The 26,490-nt window shown below is 36.2% G+C and overlaps 1 protein-coding gene, 1 non-coding gene and 1 pseudogene across 2 annotated transcripts; 2 read left to right on the top strand and 1 right to left on the bottom strand.

The window, feature by feature from the left end:
• Nucleotides 1-813: 813 nt before the first annotated feature.
• On the bottom strand, nt 814-967 carry LOC142455833 (small nucleolar RNA SNORA4; annotated as a pseudogene).
• A 14,156-nt stretch (nt 968-15,123) lies between these two features.
• RAD51AP2 (RAD51 associated protein 2) lies at nt 15,124-20,947 on the top strand. The gene is given in 3 exon segments (XM_075557264.1): nt 15,124-18,367; nt 19,092-19,175; nt 20,772-20,947. Coding segments are annotated over 3 exon segments (3,504 nt in total).
• Nucleotides 20,948-25,454: 4,507 nt separating this feature from the next.
• On the top strand, nt 25,455-25,587 carry LOC142455817 (small nucleolar RNA SNORA31). Its single transcript, XR_012785940.1, has one exon. It is a non-coding gene; the product is annotated as a small nucleolar RNA SNORA31 (small nucleolar RNA).
• The last annotated feature ends 903 nt before the right edge of the window (nt 25,588-26,490 follow it).

Genomic DNA, 26,490 nt, shown 5'->3' on the forward strand with positions numbered 1-26,490 from the left:
CCTAGAAAGTGAATACAGTTTGTATTATTCAATAAAGGTTTGTAGCAGATATATTGTAATATGTCTTTAAAGTATTCAAGCAAGATGTGACTTAATATTTGAGTTAATTTTCAAGAATACCATGTGATTAGATAGCTAAAAGAAAATTAATATTAGATGTGGCAAAAGGGATTTATTGGTCTATTTGACTGAGAAACAGTATTTACAATTGGCACGAGTCATCGATTGGCACCTAGTTTAATAGTTTCAAAGCCAATAAATATGTTTATACTCTTCCCTTTTATCTTCAATAAATAAAGGTTTTGCTAAGTTTTTTCCCCTCTCACAGTTCATTTGAAGCTTCTTGGAACTAATGGTAGCTTTTCAGGGTTTTGCAAAAGTCTAAATAATTTTCTCCATTAGAGTTTCTAGAGAAATGTCATATATTTTACTGCTTTGAGAGCAATCGACTATGTACAGATGCTGCTGTAATTTGTATGCTATTGAAGTAGATTCTTTACTGATCTCCCATTTTCAAGCTACATTTTGTGAATTATTTCCAGAATCAGCATATTAAAACTTCCCATATTAAACAATAATGCTAATATCTTCCAGGAGTTACTGCTTAGGAGCATTTTGAGGATGACATATTCTTATAAAAATTCTGTAATTCCAAGACTGTAAATCTTTAAAGGAGTAGAAAGCCTCATCTTTTTCCCTTGTAGGGGCTGGTGGTTTCCAACTGCTGATTTTGTGGTTAGTGGTCCACTGTGTATCCCACTATATCACCAGAGCTCTGTGCTAGTATATATACTATTGTAGTTTTTTTTCCTCAATGTAGGCCACAAAATAGTTGCGAACTATACTAAGTGGTATAACCCACTGTGGAGTGTGGTCTTCTCTTTTTTCTCCCAAACAGCCCAAACTGGTAAAGGTTACTATTATAGTTTTATATGTAACATATATATTATAATGCATAATTAGGACAATAGTAATTATAACAAAAAGAATTGGAAGGATCCACGTCTGATATTTCTGCTGTTCATAAACATACCAATTCATTTAAAACGCACACCGATGCAAAATTGTATGTCTTTATAGTCTTTACCCAGTGTTGCACTCCATTTCTACTTTAGATCATAAGCATTCTCTGTGATGCTTTAGCCCATTCCAATCCTCAGTAATGCAACTCATCTGAACAGAAATTCTATATTATTTAGAAAGTCTATCAACAAGTTACTGCATTTTTTACATTGTTAAGTGTTTGTTAATGTTAATGACTTGTCTTTATGTCACAATTTCTTTATTTAGCACCTGGTACAGTACTGGGCATATAATTTGTACTCAGTACTTACCGACTATTTCATTGAGTGAAAGCTATGGCTCTCAGAGTAAATGTCTTTTAGTGCTTAGTAATTAGCTCTTTATTTGGCTATATTTAGGAAAACCATGAAAACAAACCATACGTGATGACAACTGAGGCAGGAAATAAAATCAAGATGTTAATCCCAAAGATGTCTCAGTTAATAATTCTTAACTTCAGATTGGTGAAAAATACTGAATATGAGTCATATGATTATTAAACCTTTATAAAGTAGCATAAACTTCTGGTTCCCACTTAAACATTTCTAATTTGAATGTTGCCTGGTTCACAAGAAGGAAACAGAACTAATTGAAAAATGACTGTTCTTAGCTCTGTTAGAATGAGCTAAGATCACAAGGCAATCTGCTGTCAGCCAAACTGGAGAGGTAGGTGGATACTCTTAGTATTACAGTTTACTGGAAGCAGAAGACCAGGAGCAGAATTCATTGCTAGAACTAATTCTCCATCTCAAAAGAATTCAATCTCACAGACACGTTGAGTCAATTCTGACTCATTTGAATCATAAAGAATAAATTACTCAATGTGAGCTAGCTGGAGAATGAAAAACTGTGGGGCATAAACTTAAGGGAAACCTCACGTTTCCATGAATTTTACCTCCAGGAGGCCCAACAGGTTCTCATAATGGAGATCAGAGGAAAACCTCCTTCTTTCATCCTTCCAGAGCAGGTAAAAAGTAACCCTTTGGAAACAATAGTTAACCAGTTAATCAAATACATTCTGCCTCATGATGACCTCAGGTGTGTCCCAGTAAAACCATGCTCTCATAGGTTTTCAACGGCTGGGCTTGTAGAAGTGGATTTTCAGGTTTTTCTTCTGCTGGCTGGGCAGAGAGAGTGCGACCTTTCAGCCAGTTGCTAAGCATGTTTGTGTTTTCTTCAGCGTCATCCTGGTTTTAGCTGCTGATATTGAGCTTCTATATGGTCTCTTTCCACAGATGTAGTTAATTTGATTTCTTGTATTTCATATGAAGAAGTGTACTTGTACAGTCACCGTTTTATTGTTGAAGAATGGTATTTTCTGGGAACAAGCCCTTGGTTTTGCAACATTTTATTATGCATTCTCTAGCTATGTTTCTATCACCCAGACTATATTTTCCAACGACTATTCTTGCCTCCTACTTTCCAACTTTTGCATTCTAATTGCTAATAATTATCGATGCATCTTGGTTTCATGTTTGATTAATTTCAGACCGAACACATTGATAGGATTCTTCAATTTCTGCATCACTAGCTTTAGTAGTTGGTGAGTAAATTTGCAGAAGAGTTGTATAGATTGGATTGCCTTGTTTGTGGAAAGACACTATCCTATGTCGGTCACCATTGTACTTCAAGATATATCTTGAAATGCTGCTCTTTGAAGATGAATGAGAAACTATTCATCCTGATTGTACCATGCCTGTCATAGTAAACCATATGGTTTTCTGAGTCAAATGATCAATACCAGTCCATTTCAGCTCACTAGCACCCAGACTATCAAATTTTGTGTTGCATTTCATGTTTAATGATTTCCAATTTTCATAGATTCATACTTCGTACCTTCAAAGTTCTGATTATTAGATTTTTTGCAGTTGCTTCAGAAGAAGCATTTTGACTCATGCCGCATCAGGCAATGAAAGTCCCACAGACTTGATGGTTGATGGCTTTATTCTGTCGGCATCATTGTGGTCGACTCTACTTTGAGAAGGCAGCTCTTCTTCAGTCATATTTCAGTGCCTCCTGACCTGGGGACTTCATCTTCTGACACTGTGTCTGACAATGTTCTGCTGCTACTCATTAGGTTTTCAGTAGCTGACAATGTGTCGATGCTGTACATTGGGGTTTCAGTGACTAATTCCTCTGAAGTGAACAGCTTGTTTTTCCTTCGTAATTTGTTCTTAGTCTGGGAGCTCGGCTGAAACCTGTTCACTTTGGATGACTCTGCCAGTATTTAAAATACTAGTGATGTGGCATTCCAGAACCACACAAGCCACCGCAGTATGACCAACTGACAGACAAGGGGTGAAAGAAATTATAGCGACCCTGTAGAACTGGGTAGAATTTATCCTGTGGTGTTACGAGCTTTAATTCTTTATGGGAGTAGAAAGCCTCGCCTGTCTTCCTTCGAAGTGGCTGACGGTCTCAAACAGCAGACCTTCTGATTAGCAGCTCAGTGAGCACCAGAAGTCCTAAGTCACTAATGGAGGTAAACCCCAGAAATCACTAATAGGAACATGGCTGAAAAATCCCCAAATATCTAGAGCTCAAACAAATACACTTTTAAATAGTACATGAATCAAAGAAATATCAAGGTATTTAAAAATATTTTAAATTGAGTAAAAGTGAAAATACAATTTATTAAAAAATTGTGAGATACAGGAAAAATGGGATTGGATGCCATTTACACTGTTAAATGCAGGCATTACAAATGAAAAAATAAGAAAACACTCAAAGCTTTATAATCAAAAACAGGAAAAAGAAATAATGTATACAACTAAGGTAAGTGGAAGAGAATAAATAATCAAATTTGAGCAACACATAAGGAATGAAAAATCAGAGAAAAATCAATGGAAAAAACAATGCTTGTATTTTTTATCAATAGAAATAATAAAACTCTAACAAAGTCAGCCAAGAAAAAAGAGGGAAGTTACAAATTATTAAATCCAGACTTGACAGAGGATCTATCATTGTTGATTTCATGGGCATTAAAATTAATAAAGAAATGATATTATTAACAGTATACCACATATTTTATAACTTAACTGAAATGAAGCAGTTCCTTGAAATATAAAGGTTCGAAACTAACAGAAGGAAAAACAGATAATCAGTTGTAATTAAGAAATAAATTAAACGAATGATTATATCTTCCCAAACTGTATGCACCAGGCCCAGAATGTTTTCTAGTAATTTCTTCCAAACATTAAAAAAGAAATGATATACTTCCCTCAAATCTTTTCCAGATAATCAAGACAGAGGGAAACGTCTCAATTCATTTGTGAGGCTAGCTTTGTATGCTAGCCTTTTAGCACGAAAAACAAGTGTAAGAAAGAAAAGTATATCCAACATTTCCCGTGAGCACAACTACAAAAAAACCTTTACAAAATTAATTCAACAAGGTATACAAGTTCTACATTACTACCAACTGTGTTTTATCCCTGGTATGTAAGCTGATTCTGTAAGCTAAAACCAAATAGCATAATGGGCATCAGAAAGCTAAAGAAGCCAATCATATAATCATATCAAGAAATAAAGAAAGTGATTTGTCAGAATCCAACAACTATCCATAACAAGAAGTTAACCAACTTTCAACAGAGAAACTTCCTTGGCTTGCCCCACTTTTTCGACCTCTGCTGCTGGAGAAGCAAGGGAGCGGGAGAGAAGCCCACACCACCTGTCACCCCAGTCCTCCAGCCACGCCTCCCGGGAGACTTTGAGATGTTCGCTTGTGCCAAGCTTGCCTCCACGCTCTCACATCTGAGCTGGACCCAGACTTGCAGGCTGACCAAGGTCTGCATCCGAGTTATGTCGCCCAGAAGCTAGAGCTAGAGAGGGCTCAGCAGTGTTGAATGGGGCCCAGGCTGGTGTGTCTGCATTAATCTGAAGGGAGTTTCAGACCAGTGCAAGCGGCAGAGACATTGGTACTGCTGCCAAATTTATTGGTGCCGTTGCTGCAATAGGAGTGGCTGGTGCTGGTGCTGGTGTTGGAACCGTCTTTGGCAGCCTCATCATTGGTTATGCCAGAAACCCTTCGCTGAAGCAGCAGCCGTTCGACTATGTCATCCAGGGATTTGCCTTGTCCGAAGATACGGGTCTCTTGTATGATGGTTGCTTTCTTGATTTTGTTTGCCATGTCACCAAAAATGAAGAGCTAGAGATGTTGGCATTCATATTAATTACGGAATGGACATAACTCTATCTACCTGTGACTCTGAACACTAGCGTTGGTGTCATAAAATGTACGTTCTTCCCAAAGTCATTTCATTAAAAATGAAAACTTGAAAAATAAACCTGTTGCAAATATCACATTTAATCACAAGGAGCTACATGCCTTCTCTCTAGGATTGAGGATAATTCAAGGAAGACCTCTCTCATTACTTTTATTTGACATGTGTGGGCACTCAGCTAATTCAGTAAGACAAATAAAATAAATTGGGAAGAAAGAAATGAAGCTATCTTTAATCACAAATGACATGATTAACTATGTTGAAAAATCTCCCCAAATGGCTAGAAAATACACACACACAGACAAACAAACAAACAAAAAAATAAAAAACAAATCATCAAAACTCCTGGGATTGATACATGATTATAAGGACTAATAAGCAAAGTTGGAGGATATAAGGTCAATGTACACATGTTTATTACTTTCTTATATATCAGTAGTTAAAAATTGGAATTTAAAATAAAACACAAAACACTATTTACATAAGAGAACACCCTTACCCTGAAAAAGTTACTGAATAATGTATCTAGCTATGGTGATGGTGATGAATATTAAATATATCATGAACTGCCGGAGGAATGAACACATCTGTCCTGCAAAACATATCTAGAAGGGAAGATGGCAAAAGTTCATCTCCCGTAATTTGGACCTGTTTTTAAGAAAGACCAGTCCCTGGTAAAAGGCAGAATGTTTGGTAAAGTATAGGATCAGCAAAAAGAAGGAGGCCCTTGCACAAGATGAATTCACACAGTGTCTGCTATTGTGGTCTCTAATATAGCAACGATTATGAAGACGGCACAGGACAAGACGATGTTTGTTCTGCTGTGCATAAGTTTACTAGGAGTTGGAACTAACTCTGTGGCGCCTAACAACAAAACCTAGAACAAAACACAAGCGCTATCTGAGGAAAACGTAGAACAAAATGCAAGAGCTATCTAAAGAAAACTACAAAGGCATAATAAAAATAAAAGAAAGACTTTTCAGATAATAGAGTTTTCATGCTATGAGCGGAAAGGTTTAATATTTTTAAGATGCCACTTATTTCCAGCTGGATCTATAAATTCAACACAATCAAATTCAAACCCCCCAAAGCTTATCTTGCAAACTGATTCTAAAATTGATACGGGACAATGAAAGACCCAGAATAGTCAGCACACTACTGCAACCGGAGAACTGCCGCTACTCACATTTTACTGTAAAGCTTTCATAATCAAGAGAGTGTAGCGTTTGGGGGAGGGGGAATAGACTCATGGGTCTATGTGACAGAACAGAGTACTGCAGAGCCTCAGAAATATAGTCAACCAATCTCTGGCAGAAAACATAAAAGGCAATCCAAAGGAGAGTTGATCATTTTTCACCAAATGTCAGTGAAAAACTGGCCGTTCACCTACAAGGGAAAAAGGAGGATCAGAATTAGCAAAAAATGAATTATAGATGTGAATGTGAAGCACCAAATTATAAAACTTTCAAAAGATAACAGGATAGTGTCTGCCTCAGGTTTGACAAATTTTTGATGTAGTACTAAAAGAAAGATTCATAAAAGGGAAAATGGCTGAGTTGAACTTCATTAAAAATATATATTACTGCTCTGTAAAGGACACTATTAATAAAAAGGTAAGTTATGAACTGGGGAGAAAACATAGGCAAAACACACATCTAATAAAATAGTTGTATCCAAAATATTTAAAACTCAACAAAAACAAAATAAGCAAGCTATTTGAAACTGGGCAAGAGAACTGTAAATAAGACTTATGAAAAGATATTATCACATATCATTAAAAAACAAAATACCTGACTCACTGTCGCGGAGTCAATTCTGACCCATAGCAACCTGGCAGGAAGGAGTACAGCTTCCCCCATGACTTTCCAAGACTGTAAACCTCCATGGGATTATAGAGCCTCGTCTTTCTCCCCTGGGCAGTTAGTGGGTCTGAACTGCTAACATTGTGGTGAGCAGTCCAGTGGGTAACCCTCTACACCAATGGAGCTGTCCGTGTCATTAACAATTCTGATGGGTGTGTAGTAGTGTTTTGTTAGTCTTTAAATTTTACATTCTCTCATGTCATTAGGGAATTGAAGATTTTAAAAAGGACAACATTAAATACTGAAACCTATGTAGAGCAATAGGAATTTTCATTTATTTTTGTGGGGATGCAAAATGGAACAGTTGTTTTGGAAGACAGTCTGCCAGGTCCTTATAAGCTAAAACCATAGTCCTGCTTCATGATACAGCAAGCTCACCCAAATGACATCAAAATTTATGTTCACACAAAAAAACCTGTATGCAGATATTCATAGCAGCTTATATATATTAATTCCATACTGGAAGTTAAAAAAGATGTCTTTCAAAACGGTGAATAGATAAATAAACTGTGGTACCTTCATTCAGTGGAATTTTAATCAGTGATTAAAACAAAACAAAACACAAAAGAGCTATCATGCTAAGAAAATACGGTAGGACTCTTAAATGTATAGTGCTAACTGAAAGAAGCCTATTTGGAAAAAGCAACATACACACTGTGCGATAGCCAAGCTGGCCAATAGGAGTGTGTGGGATTAATCAGGTTGCAGTTTGATTGGAGAGCTAAGAGATAAAGGACCCTGCAAGGCCTGCCCCCATCTCTCTTGCTCTCTAGTGATCAGAGCATGTTGCGCATGCTGCTGCTTTAGCTAGTTCTCTGCCTCACCCTGTGAGCTATATACTACATGGGGGCCAGGCCAATCCGAGGATCAGGTTGCTACAGTTTGAGGCTCCTTCAAGACCTGCTTGGCCACGCTACTGGTGCATACATCACTTGAGCTTGAGGCTGGTGGCTCCTGTTGCCTTGCATTGCTGGTGCCCCATGATATCCCTTCCAGGCCTGCTTCACTAACTTCCTGAACTACTGACACTTGGTGACCCACCCTGCTGCTTGCTGCCTGTGGGCAGACTCTGCTTGCCTTGCCCAAGGGAGTACTCTGCTGTCTGCTTCCTAGATCTTGGACCTGGCAGCCCATGTGAGTTGAAGGACTTCCAGTATATTAACTGTTCCATGGAAGTGAGTTGAACTGAGCCCTCTGTGGTTTAATTAGCTGTCTAAATCAATCTCCTTATCTATCTAATCATAAATGTCCTGGTTTTGTTTCTCTAGAGAACTCTGCTCAACACACACTGTATATTTCTAGCTGTATGGCATATTTTAAAAGATGAAATGACATAGACAATGAAAAGGTCAGTAGTGTAACTACCCTGTATGATACTGAAATTGTAGATACATGGCAATATGGGTACAACTGGGTTTATCAAACCCAATGTACTTGTCAAAACCCATGTTGAGGAATGAACCTTAGCATAACCGATGAACTTCAATAATGTGTTAATATTGGTTATTCAATGTTAATAAATATATTATGCTAATGCAAGATGTTAATAATAGGCAGAATTGCTATAGGGGTTTATAAAAACTGTTTACTATATGTTAAATTTTCTCTAAACCTAAAATTGCTCTAAAATTAAGAACAAAGTATGAGTACCCCAAAAGAAAAAAATTATGTTTTGAAACTGTAGATGGCAATATTTGTACATATGCACTTAATATAATGGGTGTATGGACTGTTATATATGAGTCCCCAATATGATTTATTATTTATAAAAGTAAAATAATGAAAAACACAGTATGATAGCTAAAGACCAGTAAAGATATTTAATATATTTCAAAATACTTAATAATATATTGTAATATCTTTTTTGGTTTGCTTAATTTCTAGAGAAAAAAGGGCTAAGTAATTGACTCAAAGACCCAGTAAATAGTGTAACCAGGATTCCAATCCAGGCAGTGTGATCCCAGAATTTATGGGCCTTTTTTTCTTTCCTATTATTTTAATAGAATCAAAAATATACATTGTGCTCCTGCAGATCATGGAACAAGAGGCTGTCTTTCTAACGGAACAGAGAAATAGTGCATGGCTTAATGTCAAGAAAGGTGTGCACCAGAGTTGTGTCTTCTCACCACATTCATTCAATCTGTACCTAGACTATGTGCAGAAGAGCATGGCATCAGGTTTGCAGGAAACCTTATTAACAACTTACAATAGGCACAGGGTACAACTTTGCTTGCTGAAATCCAGGAGGACTTGAACCCTTGCTGATGAAGAGTAAGGGTTTCTGCCTTCAAAATAAGTTACAACTGTATGTAAAGAAAGCCAAAATTCTCACGTGGCAACACTATGATTAACAGTGAAAAGACTAAAGTTGCCAAAAACTTCATCTTGCTTGGATCAATAATCAATGTTCGTGGAAGCATCAGTCAAGGCCATCTAACAGAGAAGCAAAAAGCCCACATGGAAGAAGCACACCAACCTGTGCAATCATGTGGTGTCAACGGGATCAGAAAACAGGCGTCAGAATACCACACAAAACAAACAAACAAACAAACAAACAAAAACAAACAAACAAACATATTGTTGAGAATGACAGAGTTTGGAGCAAAGACCCAAATCCCATCTGTTGACAATGGGACATACCCTCACAGAAGGGTCACAAGGAAGAGATGAGTCAATCAGGGTGTGGTATAGCACTGATGAAACACAATATTCCTCTTGTTCCTTGAGGCTTCCTACCCGCCAACTATCATGACCCCAGTCCTGACTTTCACTTCAGGCTAGACTGGAGCATGTACACTGGTACAGATAAGAGCTCATGACACACAGAATCCATGTCAGCTAAACCCCTCAGGAACAGAAATGGGAGTAGCAATACCAGGAGACTAGGGGAAAGGAGGTGAGAGGAGGGGAGGAGGGAAAATCAATCTCAATGATCCTCACGTACCCACCCTCTCTACTCCCTAGGGGATGAACAACAGAAACCATGGGGGAAGGCAGACAGTGTAAGATATGAAAATAATAATAACAACATATATTTATTAAGAGATCATGAGGGTAGGAGTGGGGAAGGAACAGCAAATACTAAGGGCTGAAATATAAAGTAAACGTTTAGAAAATGATGATGGAAACTTATGTACAAATATGCTTGAAAAAATTGATGTATGGATTGTTAAAAGAGCTGTAAGAGCCCCAATAAAATGATCTTTAAAAAAAGAAGAAGAAAAAAGAAATCAAATGGCACATTTGCTGCATTAAGACTTGTTGAAGAGCAAGGATGTCACTGTGAGGAGGAGAGTGTGCCTGACCTATCTCATAGTATTTTCACTCCCCTCACCTGAAGGTGAAAAACGGACATTGAATAAAGAAGCATGACGAAGAATGCATTTGAATTACGGTGCTGGCAAAGGTTATTGAAAGTAACTCGTGCTACCTAAAACCAAACATTTCTGTTTCAGAAGTGCAGCCAGAATGCTCCTTAGAAGCAGGGACGATGAGACTTGGCATCACAGGCTTTGGACATGCTATCAGGGAAAGGACATCATGCTTGATAGAGGAAAGGAGCGGCATAAGGAGGAAGGCCCTTCACAAGATGCATTGATATAATGGTTGCTACAATGGAGTCAAACATAAGAACATTTGTAAGGATGGAGTAGGACCAGGCAGTGTTTCATTCTGTTGTTTATCTTCCCCCACCCCTATTGTTTATCTTTACAGATTATTTTTTTTCCTGGAGCAATGACTTAGCTGAGTTCATTTTTATTTTTCTTCCATAGAAAGCTACAGCCATTTCTTCATTTTCTTCATTTCTGAAAGAGGAAAGTACAACTTTTCTTCCCTTTTTTAAGAGATCCACTTTAATTCCCTCTCCTGTGAAGTGTTTTTAGCCTACTCTGTTTAGGAACTAATTTCATCCTTGTCTGAAATTTCTATAGCATTTATTTGCTAAACTGCCCAACTGATATCAAGTCAACAATTAAAAACTGTATTATTGTCTACTCTGTGGGAGGTCCAATGGAAAATATTGGAAATACAAAAGAGAACCATAAGTATTCTGAATCTGAAGGAGTTAATAATTTAGTAAAGGAAACAGTCTATGTATATAAGAAACTATTAGCTGATATCAAATAGAAAGTAAATGTTTAGAAATGGATGAAGTTAACAGATGAACAAATATGCTTGATATAATTAATGTATGGATTGCTATAAGAACTGTAAGAGTCCCCAATAAAATGGTAAAAAAGAGAAACCATTACATACTTTTATACATATTGCAGCAGATGTTTGCAATGCTATGAAACAGAGGAAAAATTGCTTAGTGGGAAGTAAAAGGGAATTTTACCGAAAATTGTAGGCATAAGGGAATGAAATGAATGAAGATCATTTTAATCATATAATAGTCAAATTGGGCATCATTTCAGAAGACTTTAAGTAAGGCCTGTTCTTACATTTTAGGCCAATGAACTCTCTATGTCCAAAAATGGAATTGTTTAAGAGCCAGGTGATGCAGGAAAATAAGCTGTGTTATGAAACTACACACTACAATTTGAAAACCATTTTGTCACTGGACTTTGAGGAACCCGTATACTGTAAGTATCAAAGAGCTTGTGACTGTTCTTATATAAGTATGTAGTACTATGATTGATTTAAGAAGAAAAAGTATTACAATAGTAGAGTGGAGTTTGAACAGAAGTTAAAGAGACAGATAAAAAGACTAATTGATTAGCATATTCTCAGTCACAGATATGAGGACCTGAACTGAAGCTGAATCATTAAGACTAAAGAAAAGAGGATTCATTTCATGATCATAAGTTGAAGTAGAATCAGTAAGACTTGATGAGTGTCTATAAGGAATTTGGGTGTTGGGAAAAGAGTATGAAAGAAAGAGTTAAAGAATAATTTGATTGTTTCTAACTTAGAAGATTGAGAAGATTATTAATGAAAATTGAGAACAAGATGTAATTTATAGTTTAAAGCATTTAAAGCACACACATTGTCTCATTTAAGTTATTTGTTATAAATTACATTTTTATTTACCATTATTGCTCTCCTCAAAAGTTAATTGCATATGTAAATATGGGCAACATCATGACTTTATTTCTCTGCATAGAATTGCTATGCGTAAGAATCAACTCTATAGCAATTGAGTTTTATTTATCACTAGTTTAGTGCTGATCATTGACTAAATAAAAATATGACATGAGTTATTTATAGCTATATTTGTTTTAAACATTTCTATTAAGTGATAATGTTTTCCTCTAGTCCTTTGTATTTGGTTCAATTATTTCTATTAGTAGCTCTCATTCAGTATTCAAAATTAATCTTATCTCTAAGTCTGAAACAAAGTTTTAGTTTAAGCTCATCTATCATGAACATACTTTATTAGAATTAACAAAAATAATAAATCACTGTGTGAAATCTGACCCTACCCAAACCAGAACAACTACACCAACTGCCATTTAGTCAATTCTAACTTATAGCAACCATACAGGACAAGAGCAGAACTGACCCACTGGGTTTTCTAGGCTGTAACCTCTTATGGTAACACACTACTAAATCTTTCTCCCATATAAATGTTTACATCTTATTTGAATTATATTTAGTTTGTGAGTATGTACTCCCAACAGAGATTTCAGAATCAAAATCCAAGAAGAAAACTTTCATGCAGTTTTATACCTTTATAAGTGAAAACCTTGCTCTTAACATCATGTTAATGCAACAATTATATCCATCTTGCCTAAGCAAATTCTGACACTTTGTGATCTTAGAGGACAGAGTTTAACTACCCTAGTGGGTGTCTGAGACTTTAACTCTTCACAGTAGTAGGAAGCCTCATCTTTCTCCTGTGGAGCACCTGGTGGTTTCAAACTGATGATCTTGAGGTTCAAAGCTCAACATATAACCACAACCCCACCAGGGCTCCTTCATGATAGTATATGTACTTTTATAAATAACAGTAGAATATATAATAGTATAAGGTATTTTGTTTTAATTTACTGGGACATAAGGTCACTATGAGCCATTCTATTTTTAAACCAAGTTAGTTCTTATGTATTTATCATAGCATAGAGCAAATTGAATAAGAGTGGGATGCAGATTTGTGGAAAATCTTGGCTCAGAAAGATGTGGAACATAAGATTGTAGAAGTAGAACTTTGAGAACTCACTGATGAGCATTCTGAACCAATGACACATTCCTATTACAGAATTTATGAAGTGTTTATGTGGCAAGACGTTCCACAAATTTAAGTGAACAGTTCTCTAGAGAGATTTATAAGCTAAAATAACAGCAAATACTCAGAATTGGGATCACGTTTTATCTATATTTTCATGACAGGAGTCTAATGAACATCTTGTTACCTAGAGTAGTATGCTACTTATATATTACTAAATATGCTCATATGGGAATTGGATTTGGAACCCTACTGCACGTTATTATAGTTTTTATCAATTTTATCACCAGGAACATAAAACATACCAACTTTGAAACAATCACCAAGGGGACTGAGATTTTAATTATCAAGCAGAAATATGTCTCCACCTGCCGTAAGTCAGTCTGCATGATGGAAACAAACCACAATTAAATGCCTCTTCATAAACATTTATATAATAAACATTTTGAAAATGATTTTTGTTATGATTCTAGAATTGACTAGAAATCATAAAAACATTCTCAAAGCAGAGGAAAAAATTAAATATATATTTTTAATCGTTTTATTAGGGGCTCATACAACTCTTATCATAATCCATACGTACATCAATTTTATAAAGCACATTTGTACATTCATTGCCCTCATCATTCTCAAAACATTTGCTCTCCACTTAAGCCCCTGGCAACAGCTCCTCATTTTCCCCCTCCCTCGCCGCTCCCTCCTACCTCATGAACCCTTGATAATTTCTGAATTATTATTTTGTCATATCTTGAAAATTAAAGATTTTACAATTGTTATTGGGTTTTAGTCATAACTATAGGGAGCCCTGGTGGCGTATTGGGCTAACTGCAAGGTCAGCAGTTCAAAAACACCAGCACTCTGCGAGAAAGATGAGGCTTTCCACCTCAGTAAAGAATTACAGTTTCGGGAACTGACAGGGGCAATTCTACCATGTCCTATAGGGTCGCCATAGACTCGATGGCAGGGAGTTCAGATCAAAATATCACAATAAATGGAATAGTTCACACATAAAACTTTTATTTTGAAGTGAAGTAATTTTACCCACATTACTATTTTTCACATTCTCAAGTGGACATGAATAACATCCATATAACATTTTCCACACACTTGTATCAACTTTATGCTGATGTATTCAAAGCGTGAAGTACCCACGCTTTCTTCCTCCCAGACACTCTTCACAAATGAGGTGGCAACCCGAACTTATAAAAACTACAGGACTAATTTAAAAGGCCAAGAAAAGGGCTTTCTCAGGGCAGAGAGTTTGGGTCGGACGTTTAGAGAAGTATATGATTTTATTGGACGAGACACTGGCACAACTGTGGAGAAGTCTCTTCTGAGGTAAACATGGAATTCTGAGGTAAACATGGAATTCTGAGGTAAACATGGAATTTTAGAATTTTCAAAACGAAGCGATTCACAAATTTTGAAAAAGGAGAGAGATTCTGATTTTCCTCTTTATTTTTAATTTTTTTTTACCAGAGGAAAGAAAATACTTAGATCAGCTAAAGTAGAGGCATTATCACGGGGCGCTAAAAACAGGCGAAGGACCCTCGGTCGCGGAAGCGCTGCGTGAGCGGAGGTGGGGTGAGGTGGGCGGGTCTGTGGGGCACGGGCGGGAGAGGGGCGGGATCGGGGCTGGGAAGGGGCGTGATCGGGGCGGGGCTTTTCGCAAGAATGATACTGAGTTTACAGTAGAGGGCGTGTGAGGGGCGGGGCCAGGGCGTGTGCTTAGGCGGGGGCGGAGTCTCTCAGAGCCTATTAATAGCCGTGCCTGGCAAGTACCTCGGACAGGTCCTTCAGACTTGCTGTCATGTCGTCCCCGCGCCCCTCACAGCAAGCGGCCGCCCTCTGTCAGCTTGCCTCCCTTCTACCGCCTCTGGGAGACCCTGATCCCCAACTTCCCAGTAGCAAAAGGCTCCGGCTCGAGGAGCCTGAGGAGGAAGTCTCTGAGGCGACGCGGAGGCTAGCTCTAGAGCCTCGCTTGTCTGAGGGAGAAGAAACGCGGGAGTTGCCCGTCAGGCCCTTCGAGGCGCCCCTCGTTTCAACTAAGGAGAGTTATGATTCTCCTGTGGAGAAATCAGTCAGCGGGAGGCAGAGGCGTCACCTGGAGTGCCAGAATAGCACATTCCAGACGATTCGCTCTCCTCAGTCGCCCCCCTCACAGCATTTCGAATCTGGCTCGAGGGCTTCAGGGAGGGCTTTGGGCGGGAGGAAGGTTGTCGGCGGGCACAGCCTCGATAGATCTAACCCAGAGGCTCTCCAACTTCTGTCCGACACTGCCTCACATGATATACCTGGAGATAAAAACAAAGAGGGAAAACAATATTTGGCACAAGGGAAAAGCAGTGGTCAGAAAGACAATAGCTATATAAAACAGGCAGAAAATCCATTTTTAGACGGTACCTTTGACAAGGACGCTAAATCAACACTTCATGAAATTAAGAACAGATGTAAAGCTGACACTGCTCCGCCATCAAATAAAAAAGAAAATAACATTCTACCATCTATACTAAATATATCAAAATCTCCAAACCAGCCCAGCTTGGAAATTGCTAAACCCTGCTGTTTCAGAGATAGCAGCACAATAAGTATCCTCAAGTTTCCAACGGATTTAAATAGCAAAATGTCCTCTAGCTATTTAAGGAAAAGAGCAAAGGAAAAAAATGACAAAGATGAGACATATGTGAAGGATTTCACAAATGTTTACTGTTCTCAATATAAACCCGATGTTAAGAAGCAAAAGTTACAGGATGATAATAAAATTGTGGATGTGGAAAATACTTTTTCTGAGTATTATGAAAGCAACCACAAATCACTCAGAAATCAAAATACTTTCAAGGTAAAAAAAGATTTGATCAGTTTCAATTGCACTATCCACAATAGTCTTAAGCAAGATGTACACGTTTCTGAAAAGAATGTAACTATGATATTAAAAAGACAAAAAGGAAAAGAAACAGAAAGATGGCTAGACAGTTACTTACCAACCAGGTTGGAAAAATTTCAAGGCAGAGGCTATACTACTAACTGTATTTTGAAGAGAAACAGGGAAAGTTGTTGGAATATGAATAACTGGACTACTAAGCGTGAAAATATGAAAATAAGTGGAGGAAAATTTAAATTGCAACAATCATTAGAAACAGGCCTTTTTAACAAGGAAGATGATCACAATACAAGAGCTATGAATATATGCAAAGAATATTTAAAGCATTTTGTGATAGAAACACAGGGTAGTAAAAGAGGTTTAATAAAAATTGTTTGCATAAGTGCTAAAAAAGAAAATGAAAATTTCCTACCATTCAGATATTATACTACACAAAAAGGCTTACATTTAAGCAAACTTTTTGAAAGTTTTAACACAGAAATCTTTTGTTTACAAAAATATATTTCTGTAAGTAAAAAAGATAATCGTATTTTTATTTGGCCTGAAGCTTTGAAGTGCAAAGAGAGAATTGATGTTCAAAATCCCATAACCAAGAATATGAATGTTGAAAGAAATAATAATGTTTTAAGTACATACATGCAGACCAATGTTGCAGAAATTCTAAATCTTATATTGAACACCAACCTGGATTCTTTAACAAAAATGGAAAATGAACTTAAATTTGGAGAGGAATGCATATTTAAATGGTTAGCAGATTTGAGTTATCAGAAAATTATCATAATGGAAAGTCATTCTTCATATCAAGTAAAGATTTTAGCTTTTTCACCTCTGTTAGAAGATAATATAAGGCCTGTGTTGAAGAAAAGAAAGCTATTTCAAATTGAAAAAATTTTTGAAGGAGCTAAGAAAGAAGTTAACAATAGATCCCTCAGTATGACTACTGAAAATAAATGTTTCCCAATTATTAAAATTAATGAAAAAACTCCTCTATTAATGGATTTTGATGACATGGATGGCAGTTTTGGGGCCAAAATAACTACTCACAAGAACAATGGTCTTGAAAGTGTCCTCTTGGATGGAGAAACTTGGGCCCCTGCTAGTGCTCTTACTATTGAAACAGATGCTAAGACTGGTCCTCAGTTTATCCAGGACTACCAAAGTTATATTAATGAAAACATTTATGAAATAAGAACATACAATCATGCGTCAGACATAGAAGGACGACAGGAGCATAAGATCACTAGCTTTAATTCTGAAGGCATATCAGAGGATTGCTTTCACGTCAAACCACGGAACACCCCGGCAAGCCACATAACAATCCCTGATCAGCAAACCAATACTATGACTATAAGTCAGGTACCAAAATTTGGGAACTTCTTAAGTGAAATTAAAAGTAAAGAAGATGAAAATTTGAAGGAAGAAATAAAAACTACAGAACAAAGTTTAATGAGTGGTTGTCACACTCATAAAAACATTAAGATAGAAAAGGAAAAGAAAGAGAGTTTCTCTTCAATGAATAGTATATTTTCTGTAAACTTGATTTCATCAATGAGTAAGAGAGTGAATGTGGAAGATGCTATACAGACAAAACAAGCATGTGTTAATCAAAATAATACTGACAGACATGAATATGAAAGCAGTTTTCAAGAAAGTGAGTTAGTTAATTCGAAGCATTTTCATCCGAAGGACTCTACAGAATGTGTTAATCATCAGTTTGAAACTGATCTGAGTACAGGAAACAATGAATGTTTTCAGAACTTAGCAGCCAAGTGTTTATCAACAGAAGCTCTGACAATAGGAAAAGATTTTGAAATGAAGAGCAAATTTGATTTAGTTCTTGAAGAGCTTCATATGTTTCATGAAATTAGTAAGGAGAAAGAAATTCTAAACACTGTCGAAACACACATTGGGCAAGAAAATTTCTTGGAAGAAAGCAATGATATTGAAGAGGTAGGAAAAGAGATAAAAAAAGATTTTCAAGTGTTTGCTGACACCAAAATGTGTGCTTCGTCTTCGCTCTGTGATAATAAAGCAGGCCTTCCTATGCATAAAAGCCACCAAAGTTCATTTAAATGGAAAACGCAACCCAATGATGGAAAGCAGGAAGTCCCTAATAAATATCGCTGCTCAGGGACGTCAAAGGAAGAGTTACTCTATTCTATTTCTGAAGAAGGTATGTCCGTTAGTTTTAAGATGTTCTTTCTGTAGGCCAAATAGAAAATTTTGGCAAAATGATAAAATGAAGATAATGGTTACTGATGCTTATTATGATCCCATAAGGTCTGTACAAGTATTAATTTGTTGAAGTTGAAGGCTTTACTTTATTCTTAAAAAGCACTCTGAAGGGTTTAGCTTTATTTCTTTAAGTATTACTAGCCAATTGAAGAAAATATTTTAACAAATAATGGGTTTATCTAAAAAAGTAATTGATGAAAAATATATTAGTTAATATGTCCCTATATCTGTGTACACACACACACACATTGATTTATTTGCTATAATAGGACCCTTAATGGTGCAGTGTCTAAGCCCTTGGCTGCTAACTAAATGGACGGTGCTCCCTGGGAAACTGCTTGTTTTCGTAAAGATGAAATTGAAGTAAACATACCAAACTCATTGCCTTTGAGGCCATTCTGACTCCAAGTGACCCAAAATAGGGACTGTAAATCTTTAAGTGAACAGACAGCCTCAGGAACAGATAACTTTATCTTACTTCAGTGAAGTACCTGGTGGATTTGAACACCTAACCTCCAATGCCACAGCGCTGAAAATCCTATCCAGCAGTCCTACTTGATGCGACAGGGTGGCTGTGGGTAGGAATTGACTTGATGGCACTGGGCTTGTTTTATTTTGGTATTTCTATAATATTTCTATAATATACTGACCTTTATTTTCAGATTGTGAAAAACCCTTACCTCAAAGGCCTGCTTTGTTTTGTGATGAATTTAAGGAAGAAAGACACAATATTGTACTGAAAGGAGGTAAGATTTTAAAGTTTTTTTCTAAGGTGACCACTGCATTATGGTCAGGAGGAAAACATGGAAATTCAGGATGTTTGAAAGTATGGTTACAATATTTCTATAACATACTGATCTTTATTTTCAGATTGTGAAAAACACTTACCTCAAAGGCCTGCTTTGCTTTCTGACGAATTTAAGGAAGAAAGACATAATTCTGTACTGAAAGGAGGTAAGATGTTAAAGTTATTTTCTAGATGACTACTGGGTTATGTTTATCATGAGGAAAACATGGAAATTTAGGATGTTTGGAAAATATGGCTATAATATTTCTATAATATAATGATCTTTATTTTCAGATTGTGAAAAACCCTTATCTCAAAGGCCTGCTTTATTTTGCAATGAATTTAAGGAAGAAAGATGTAATTCTGTACTGAAAGGAGGTAAAATTTTAAAGTTATTTTCTAAGGTGACCACTGCATTATGTTTATCATGAGGAAAACATGGAAATTCAGGATGTTTGAAAATATGGTTACAATATTTCTATAATATACTGATCATTATTTTCAGATTGTGAAAAACCCTTATCTCAAAGGCCTGCTTTGTCTTGTGATGAATTTAAGGAAGAAAGACATAATTCTGCACTGAAAGGAGGTAAAATTTTAAAGTTATTTTCCAAGATGACCACTGCATTATGATCAGGAGGAAAACATGGAATTTAGGATGTTTGAAAATAAACACAAACGTTTAATATATTTTACATATTTATGAATTTACTGATACATTTAGATTATTACTTGGAAAATGCACTCTGTGAAGTGGTGTTCAAATATTTGCAGTTCTGTGGTTCTGTAACTATGTGGTAAGTTAGGTGTCAAGACAAAATAGGTGTCCAATGTGTTCAATGTTAATTTTCACAACTAAGTGGCATTTTTGTAAGTTCAATTTCCACTGTAAGTTGAAATTCCACTCTACTTAGAGGTTTACCCTAAGTGTTACATTTTTAACTTTATACATGTCTCCACATTAAAATTAAAATCTCTGGAGCTTTTGAACAATTCTATTTTATTACAAAGGGTAGTCAGTTTTACCCATTTGGCTAATTCATTTAAGAATAGATGTATTTCCATTAAGTGCTTTGTACCACTTGGAAAATAATAGATGAAATGGTCAATGACATTTTCAAAACCAGAGCCTTTAATTGATATATCACAGAGGAAATGCATGTGAGCTCTATTAATGAAAGTAAATTTCTATTAGAAGGCAAACAGTCATTAAAATGTAGTATAGTTTAGCATTTAATAGGAAAATTACAAGATTTTTAACTGTTTAAAAATGATAGTTTATGTTTCTTTTTTGTTCAGTCTATCAGACTGGGATGCTAATTTTATTTAGATGTTATTTTATTTAACTTTTCTGTGCTTAGGTTTTCACATTTATTCATTGGGACAGGATTAGATAAATCAATAAATGTAAGGCACGTGGTACATGTCTGAGCACTTAGCAGATATCCAGTAAATATTGCTAATACCACGACTGAAAGTATGTTAACATTTTAAAGTATAAAATTATTGATAATTTTTACTCTTTTAAGTAATTTTCATCACCTTGTTTTTCTAGGCAACTCTTTTTCACATGGAATTTTAAGAATACATCCACTTAAGACATGTAGTCGACCAATGAGAATTGGTTTGTCAAGAAAAGCTAAGCTTAAACAGCTTCATCCTTATCTGAAATAAATATGCCACAAGAACTTAAAAGAAGATATTGAAATGATATATTTCAGAACATTTTAGAACACCTCAAAGTGTATTGTTGCTTTCTTTGAACAAATATTTTTTCCTAGTTTGGGAGTTTGGGCCTTTGTCTATTATAATGTATGGAGAGTTTACTTCTTTTGTGAATTAATCTATTAGTAATATATTAATTACAATGTTTTAAAGTGTTTCATTCATGTTTTCATACGATTATACTACAGTGTTTAAAATTATTAAATGTTTCATTCTTGTTTTCATTTCATATTCATGATGATATAAATATTATCTTTAATATTATCTTATGACATGTGTGAACTGGTTCTTTTTAATATGGCTGTGATTTTTCTGTGGAGAACATTGACAGCATTTATGGTTTCTTTGAAAATATCTATAATTGAAAAAGAAAGAATTACTGTCTAATACATTCTCCTCATTAATACAAGACATTTGAGGTGTCAGTAGGATGTCTAATTTTCTTAAATTCATACAGTTAGAATTGGGATAAAGGTTTTCTCCTCTTGCTTTCTTTTCTACTTTTCTTTTACTGATCTTTATTTTTTCCTTCAGAATTGATTTGTCTCTGGCTTCAGGGAAGAATTATGATCATATATTTAATATTTATTCCTCTATGAAACAAATGCATTTTCATGCACTTATAAGTAGGGTAGGCATTGGGTTAAGCCTGGTGACAGAGAAGCACAGATGAGACTTGCCTTCATAGAGCTGATTTTCTATCCTTTAAGCCCTGATGATGGAGTGGATATTCTCTGGACTGAGATCTACCTGCTCTGGAGAAAGACTGGGCTTTCTACTTCCATAAACAGAGTCTCTGAAACCCACAGGCAGCTGCGGTGACTCAGCATTAACTCAGTGGCAGTGAATTTGGTGTTTTTATTTTTAGGTTTGAGGTAGGTAGAGAAATAAGTAACATTTAACACTAACCATCAATAGAATAAAATATACTTTTCAAAACAGGCGGAGATGAGCCCTGTAGTGGAGGCTTGGCGACTTTTGTATTGCGCTGCTACATTGGACAGGGTTCTCTAGAGAAACAAGATCAACAGCCTCAAACCACCAGCTGCCGCAGGGGAGAAAGGTAAGGTTTTCTACTTATGTAAAGAGCTCCGTTCTCAGAAACTCACACGGGCAGTTCTACACTCTCCTACAGGGTTGCTATGAGTCGGAATTGACTCCATGGTAGTGAGTTGAGTGAAGGTGAGAAATAGCAATAAATTAGCTGTGTAGTTAAATATAAGTTAAGAAAATAAAGCTTCAAGAAAGCCTAAAAAGCAGACACCATTTAGTGACAGAGGTAACTTAAAACTACCAATCCACCAAATAAATGTGACTGGGTTCAATTATCCATCACAGTGAAAATTCTCAGAACCACTGAAAAACAAACAAACCTCTTAAATTAAACATCCACTCAGTAATTTCCACCATGCACTTTCTAATTTTAATACCCTACTTTAATCCCCTCCCCCACCCAGCATAATTCATCATCTACTCACATACTATATAATTAACTGCTTGGTAGAATGTAAACTCTCTTTTGAAGGCAAGCTTCATTGTATCTGTCTCCTAATAAGGACTCATAAAATATTCATTGAACAAATGCCTGAATACATTTCCCCCTGTCTCATAGTAATTACATCTTTTGAATTCTTCATAGCTCTATGACCTTGGACAAGTCCTCATTCCTAAAAAAAAGAGAATAATAATATCTCATGGGATTATTATGAAGAGTGACTGCGTTAATATGTGTTTTAGAACAGTTTTAATGTATAGGACTTTCTCAATAGTAACTTTAGGATGCCAAATCATTTATTGAAATTATATTTTCCCTGGCCCTTGGATTATAATGTTTTCAGAAGTGTGTTATTTTTGTGTGTCTTACAAAAGCAATTTTTTCCTTTACCCCCTTAAATTTGTTTTCTCTTCCTCCTATGTTTGTTCTCTTTATTTTTATTATTGTTAGCCCCATACTCACTGCCATCAAGTCAGTGTTGACTCATCGCCACACCCTGTGGGTTTCCGAGATGGTAACTGTTTGTGTGAGTAGAAAGCAAGGTCTTTCTCCTGCACAGCTGCTGGTGGTTTTGAACTGCTGGTCATTCGGATTGCAGTCCAACATGTAACCGCTACACCAGTTTGGTTAAAAAAAATCATACAAAGTAAACTTTATTGCAATTTGGATAAATATTTTCTGTTTTCTCTCACCATTTGTCTATGTTGACTTTCCTTCTAAGATCTACATCTCAAGGACAGTTTCATAAGCTTCCAGTTTTATTTTTAGTCCCTAAGAGGATATTGCAGGAGCCCTGGTGGCATATTGGTTATGGGTTGGTGTGCTGACCACTAGGTCATCAGTTGGAAACCACCAGCTGTTCCAAGGGAGAAAGATGAGACTTTCTACTCCAGGACAGAGTTAGTCTCAGAAATCACAGTGGCAGGGTTGCTATGAGTTAGAATTTCTTGATAGCAGTGAGTGAGAATGAGTGAAAGTGAGTGAAAGTGAGTGAGAGTGAGTGAGTAAGTACGCTATCATCCTTTCTCTGATAAATGGTATCTTTATTCCCGGCTGGTTCTCTCACACTCTCAACTGACTGATGTTTGTGATAACCTGAAACTAGCTTGCATGCGTTTCTGTGCCCCGGCCCCATTGTGTCTGTGGTTTATAGCATTTTTTTAGAGGGGTTACATTTCCCAACATGCAAACATGCATATTCCCATTGGTGTCATCACTCAAGATCCCCTCCGCTTTCTTCTTACCCAAAGACACAGAGCAAAAAAGGAAGCACTTCATTTCTCGCCTGACCAGGGTAGTGAGTTTCTGAATTTAGAGTTTGAAACTTGTAGGACACAAGGCAGGGGACAGTTTCGCTCTTGTAATTTCTTTTCTTCACCGTCAAGTTTGGAGAGGCTGCAGCGTGGCCTGGGTAGAATAAAATGGAAATGGACATGTATTGCCTTTACACCTTGCTCCGGTCTATGTTTATTTTTAAAATAAAAAAGCTGAATGCTTTCAAATCAGAAGATGAAAAAGATGAAAAAGATGAAAAAGCTTGTTTAAAAATATTTGCTATAATTCAACCTTATATAAAGCTCTGTGTTCAGTTTAAAGCAACACCTTTTTGGATGACTAACAAGGAGCATTAGAAAAGAAGCAGAGCCTTATATTAAATCAACGTGAAGAAGTCATATGATGTTGACAGCTACTACCTTAAATATACAAACCTTTGAGTTAGTATTAGTATTATCCATTTAATCTTATATTAAGCAAATTTGGTTTAAGCAAAAATAGACCCCAACATATGCAGGGAAGCTGACCCTTATTTCCATGTAAGCTGCCACATAAAATAATGTATATAGTGAATCATCATTTTGGGCAGTTTGCCTAATGACTCATGTTGCCATTATCATATAATAGTTTGTACATGACTTTATATTACTAAAACTACAATCTTTGGGGCTAAAGTGTATATGATATCAAGGCATCAAAAGTGTTACTTTCCCCCCTCATTTTCTCCTACTTTGTTGCAAAGCATACATTTGCGAGTATGGCTTTTGTGTATCTCTATTTCATGTTTCTAAGTACAGTCATGTATTCCAACAGCATATTCAGAAGATAAAGTCATGACAGTTATCCACACAACCACCCCCCCCCACCAAAAAAAGAAAGAAACTGTGACTTTAAGGTCTCTTTAATGGTGGCATGGCGTTTACGTGTTGGGCTGCTAACCACAAGGATAGCAGTTTGAAACAGCTAGCTGCTCCTAGGGTGAAAGACGGGCCTTTCTACTCCTGTAAAGATTTAGAAATCTCAGGAACCTACAGGGCTGCCATGAGTCAGAATAGACTTGATGGCAGTGAGCTTTTATTTTACTATTTCTCTAATTTTGCGAAAACTTATTTGGAGCAAAGGTAAATAAAACAACAGAAAACAAGTCTTGCAGAACTCTTGTACTTGTGATTCATATATGTAACTGTTCACTTATTATCTCTATTAATAAGTCTGATAGCCACTACCAAGTTTTACATGCTCCAAACTGAGCTCCTAATAACCCTCCCTCAAATTGTTCATATTGGATTCTCTATTGAGTGAACAGTAACTATTCTTTCAGTTACTTCGGCTACTAATTTTAGACTCATCCTTTCTTTTCCTCACAACCCATAGCTGGGTGATCAGCCAATTCCATTGGCTTTAGCTTCTTTTGCCTGGGGTGGTGGTGGTAGTGGTGGTGGTGGTGTGTGTGCAATAGAGTTTTAGCTGGTTTCTGCTTTAGTCCTTGCTTCCCTTCTGTCTATCCTGAACACAGTAGCCAGCACTATCCTTTAAAATACACACCATAGCTCATCACAGATCTACTCTAAGCCTGCCAATGGCTTCTCATTCCAAGTTGGCATTTAAGCCAAAATCCTTACTTTGATATAGAAAAGCGTTATAAAGAGCCAGTCTTCTATTTCCTCCCTGGACTCTTGTCTACCTTTTTCTTTCTGTTCTTAACATGGAGATCACACTGGAACACATTAAGTTTAGTTCTTTGAGCATCCTCTGATAGACCTGGGACAATTGACTTTTGCTTTTCTGGTTTGCACTAGGATGTGAAAGAATACAAAGTCCCCGTGCTCTCTGTCTGTCTTTGTGGCAGGTTCAGATTGAATGAGGGATTACATAGCAAAAAAAAAAAAAAAAGTTTAGTTCTTCCTCGGGCCTTTGCATGTGCCTGCCTTCTGAAGGACTTAAATGCCTCTTCTCACTGTCATTTCTTCATGCCAACTTTCATATTCCCCTTACTTGCTTTAATTTTTCCTCTTTAATAATTTGCTGTCCACATACAATATGTTTTACTTATTTATTTTGCTTATTGTCTGCATTTTTTAAGCTCCATGAGGCAGAATTCTTATGTATTTTACTTACTGTTGTATGCCTTTAAATTGGGCATTAAAGTATTTAATAATTATTATTTGAGTGCAAGAAGGAACCATGTAATCAGGAGTAGATATATCTTAAATACACCATGATGAAGAAGCTTTTCTTTGTCAGGCACAGAGTCCAATGCTTTCCTGGAATTTAAAGGTCTCTCCCACGCCCCATTCTCTGTTGTAATTTCTCCTTCAGCCAAAGTAGTGAAAAGAAAGTTTAAATCTACGTCTTCAGAAATCCGTTCATCTGCCTAACTTGTCAGAATTTTAAATGTCTTTGTGTGTGTGTGAAGAGGAAAAATGGGTAAGAAGGTAAAATAATTTATATAACTTTAATATAATTTTGAAAAATAAAAATACCCAAAATCAAGAGGGAAATTCAATTTCACTTAAAATCTTTATAAATGAAATCAGTATAGGTCAATTTAGACATCCTAATGACTTCTTTCCTCAGTATTAGTAAAGAATATCTATTGAAATTCTTAAAATTTTTCTTTAGTGTTACCTTTTCATTTATAATTTTAAATTATCTTTTAAATTTTATTTAGTTATTTCATTTTGAAAAGTGAATGCATAGATATAAAATGCAAAGGATAAAAAGTTAATATTACCATAGCAATAATTTCCCTTCCTGAAGACAATAAAACTGGTAAGCA

Source organism: Tenrec ecaudatus, chromosome 8 (assembly GCF_050624435.1).
Source record: "Tenrec ecaudatus isolate mTenEca1 chromosome 8, mTenEca1.hap1, whole genome shotgun sequence".
Lineage (NCBI taxonomy): Eukaryota > Metazoa > Chordata > Mammalia > Afrosoricida > Tenrecidae > Tenrec > Tenrec ecaudatus.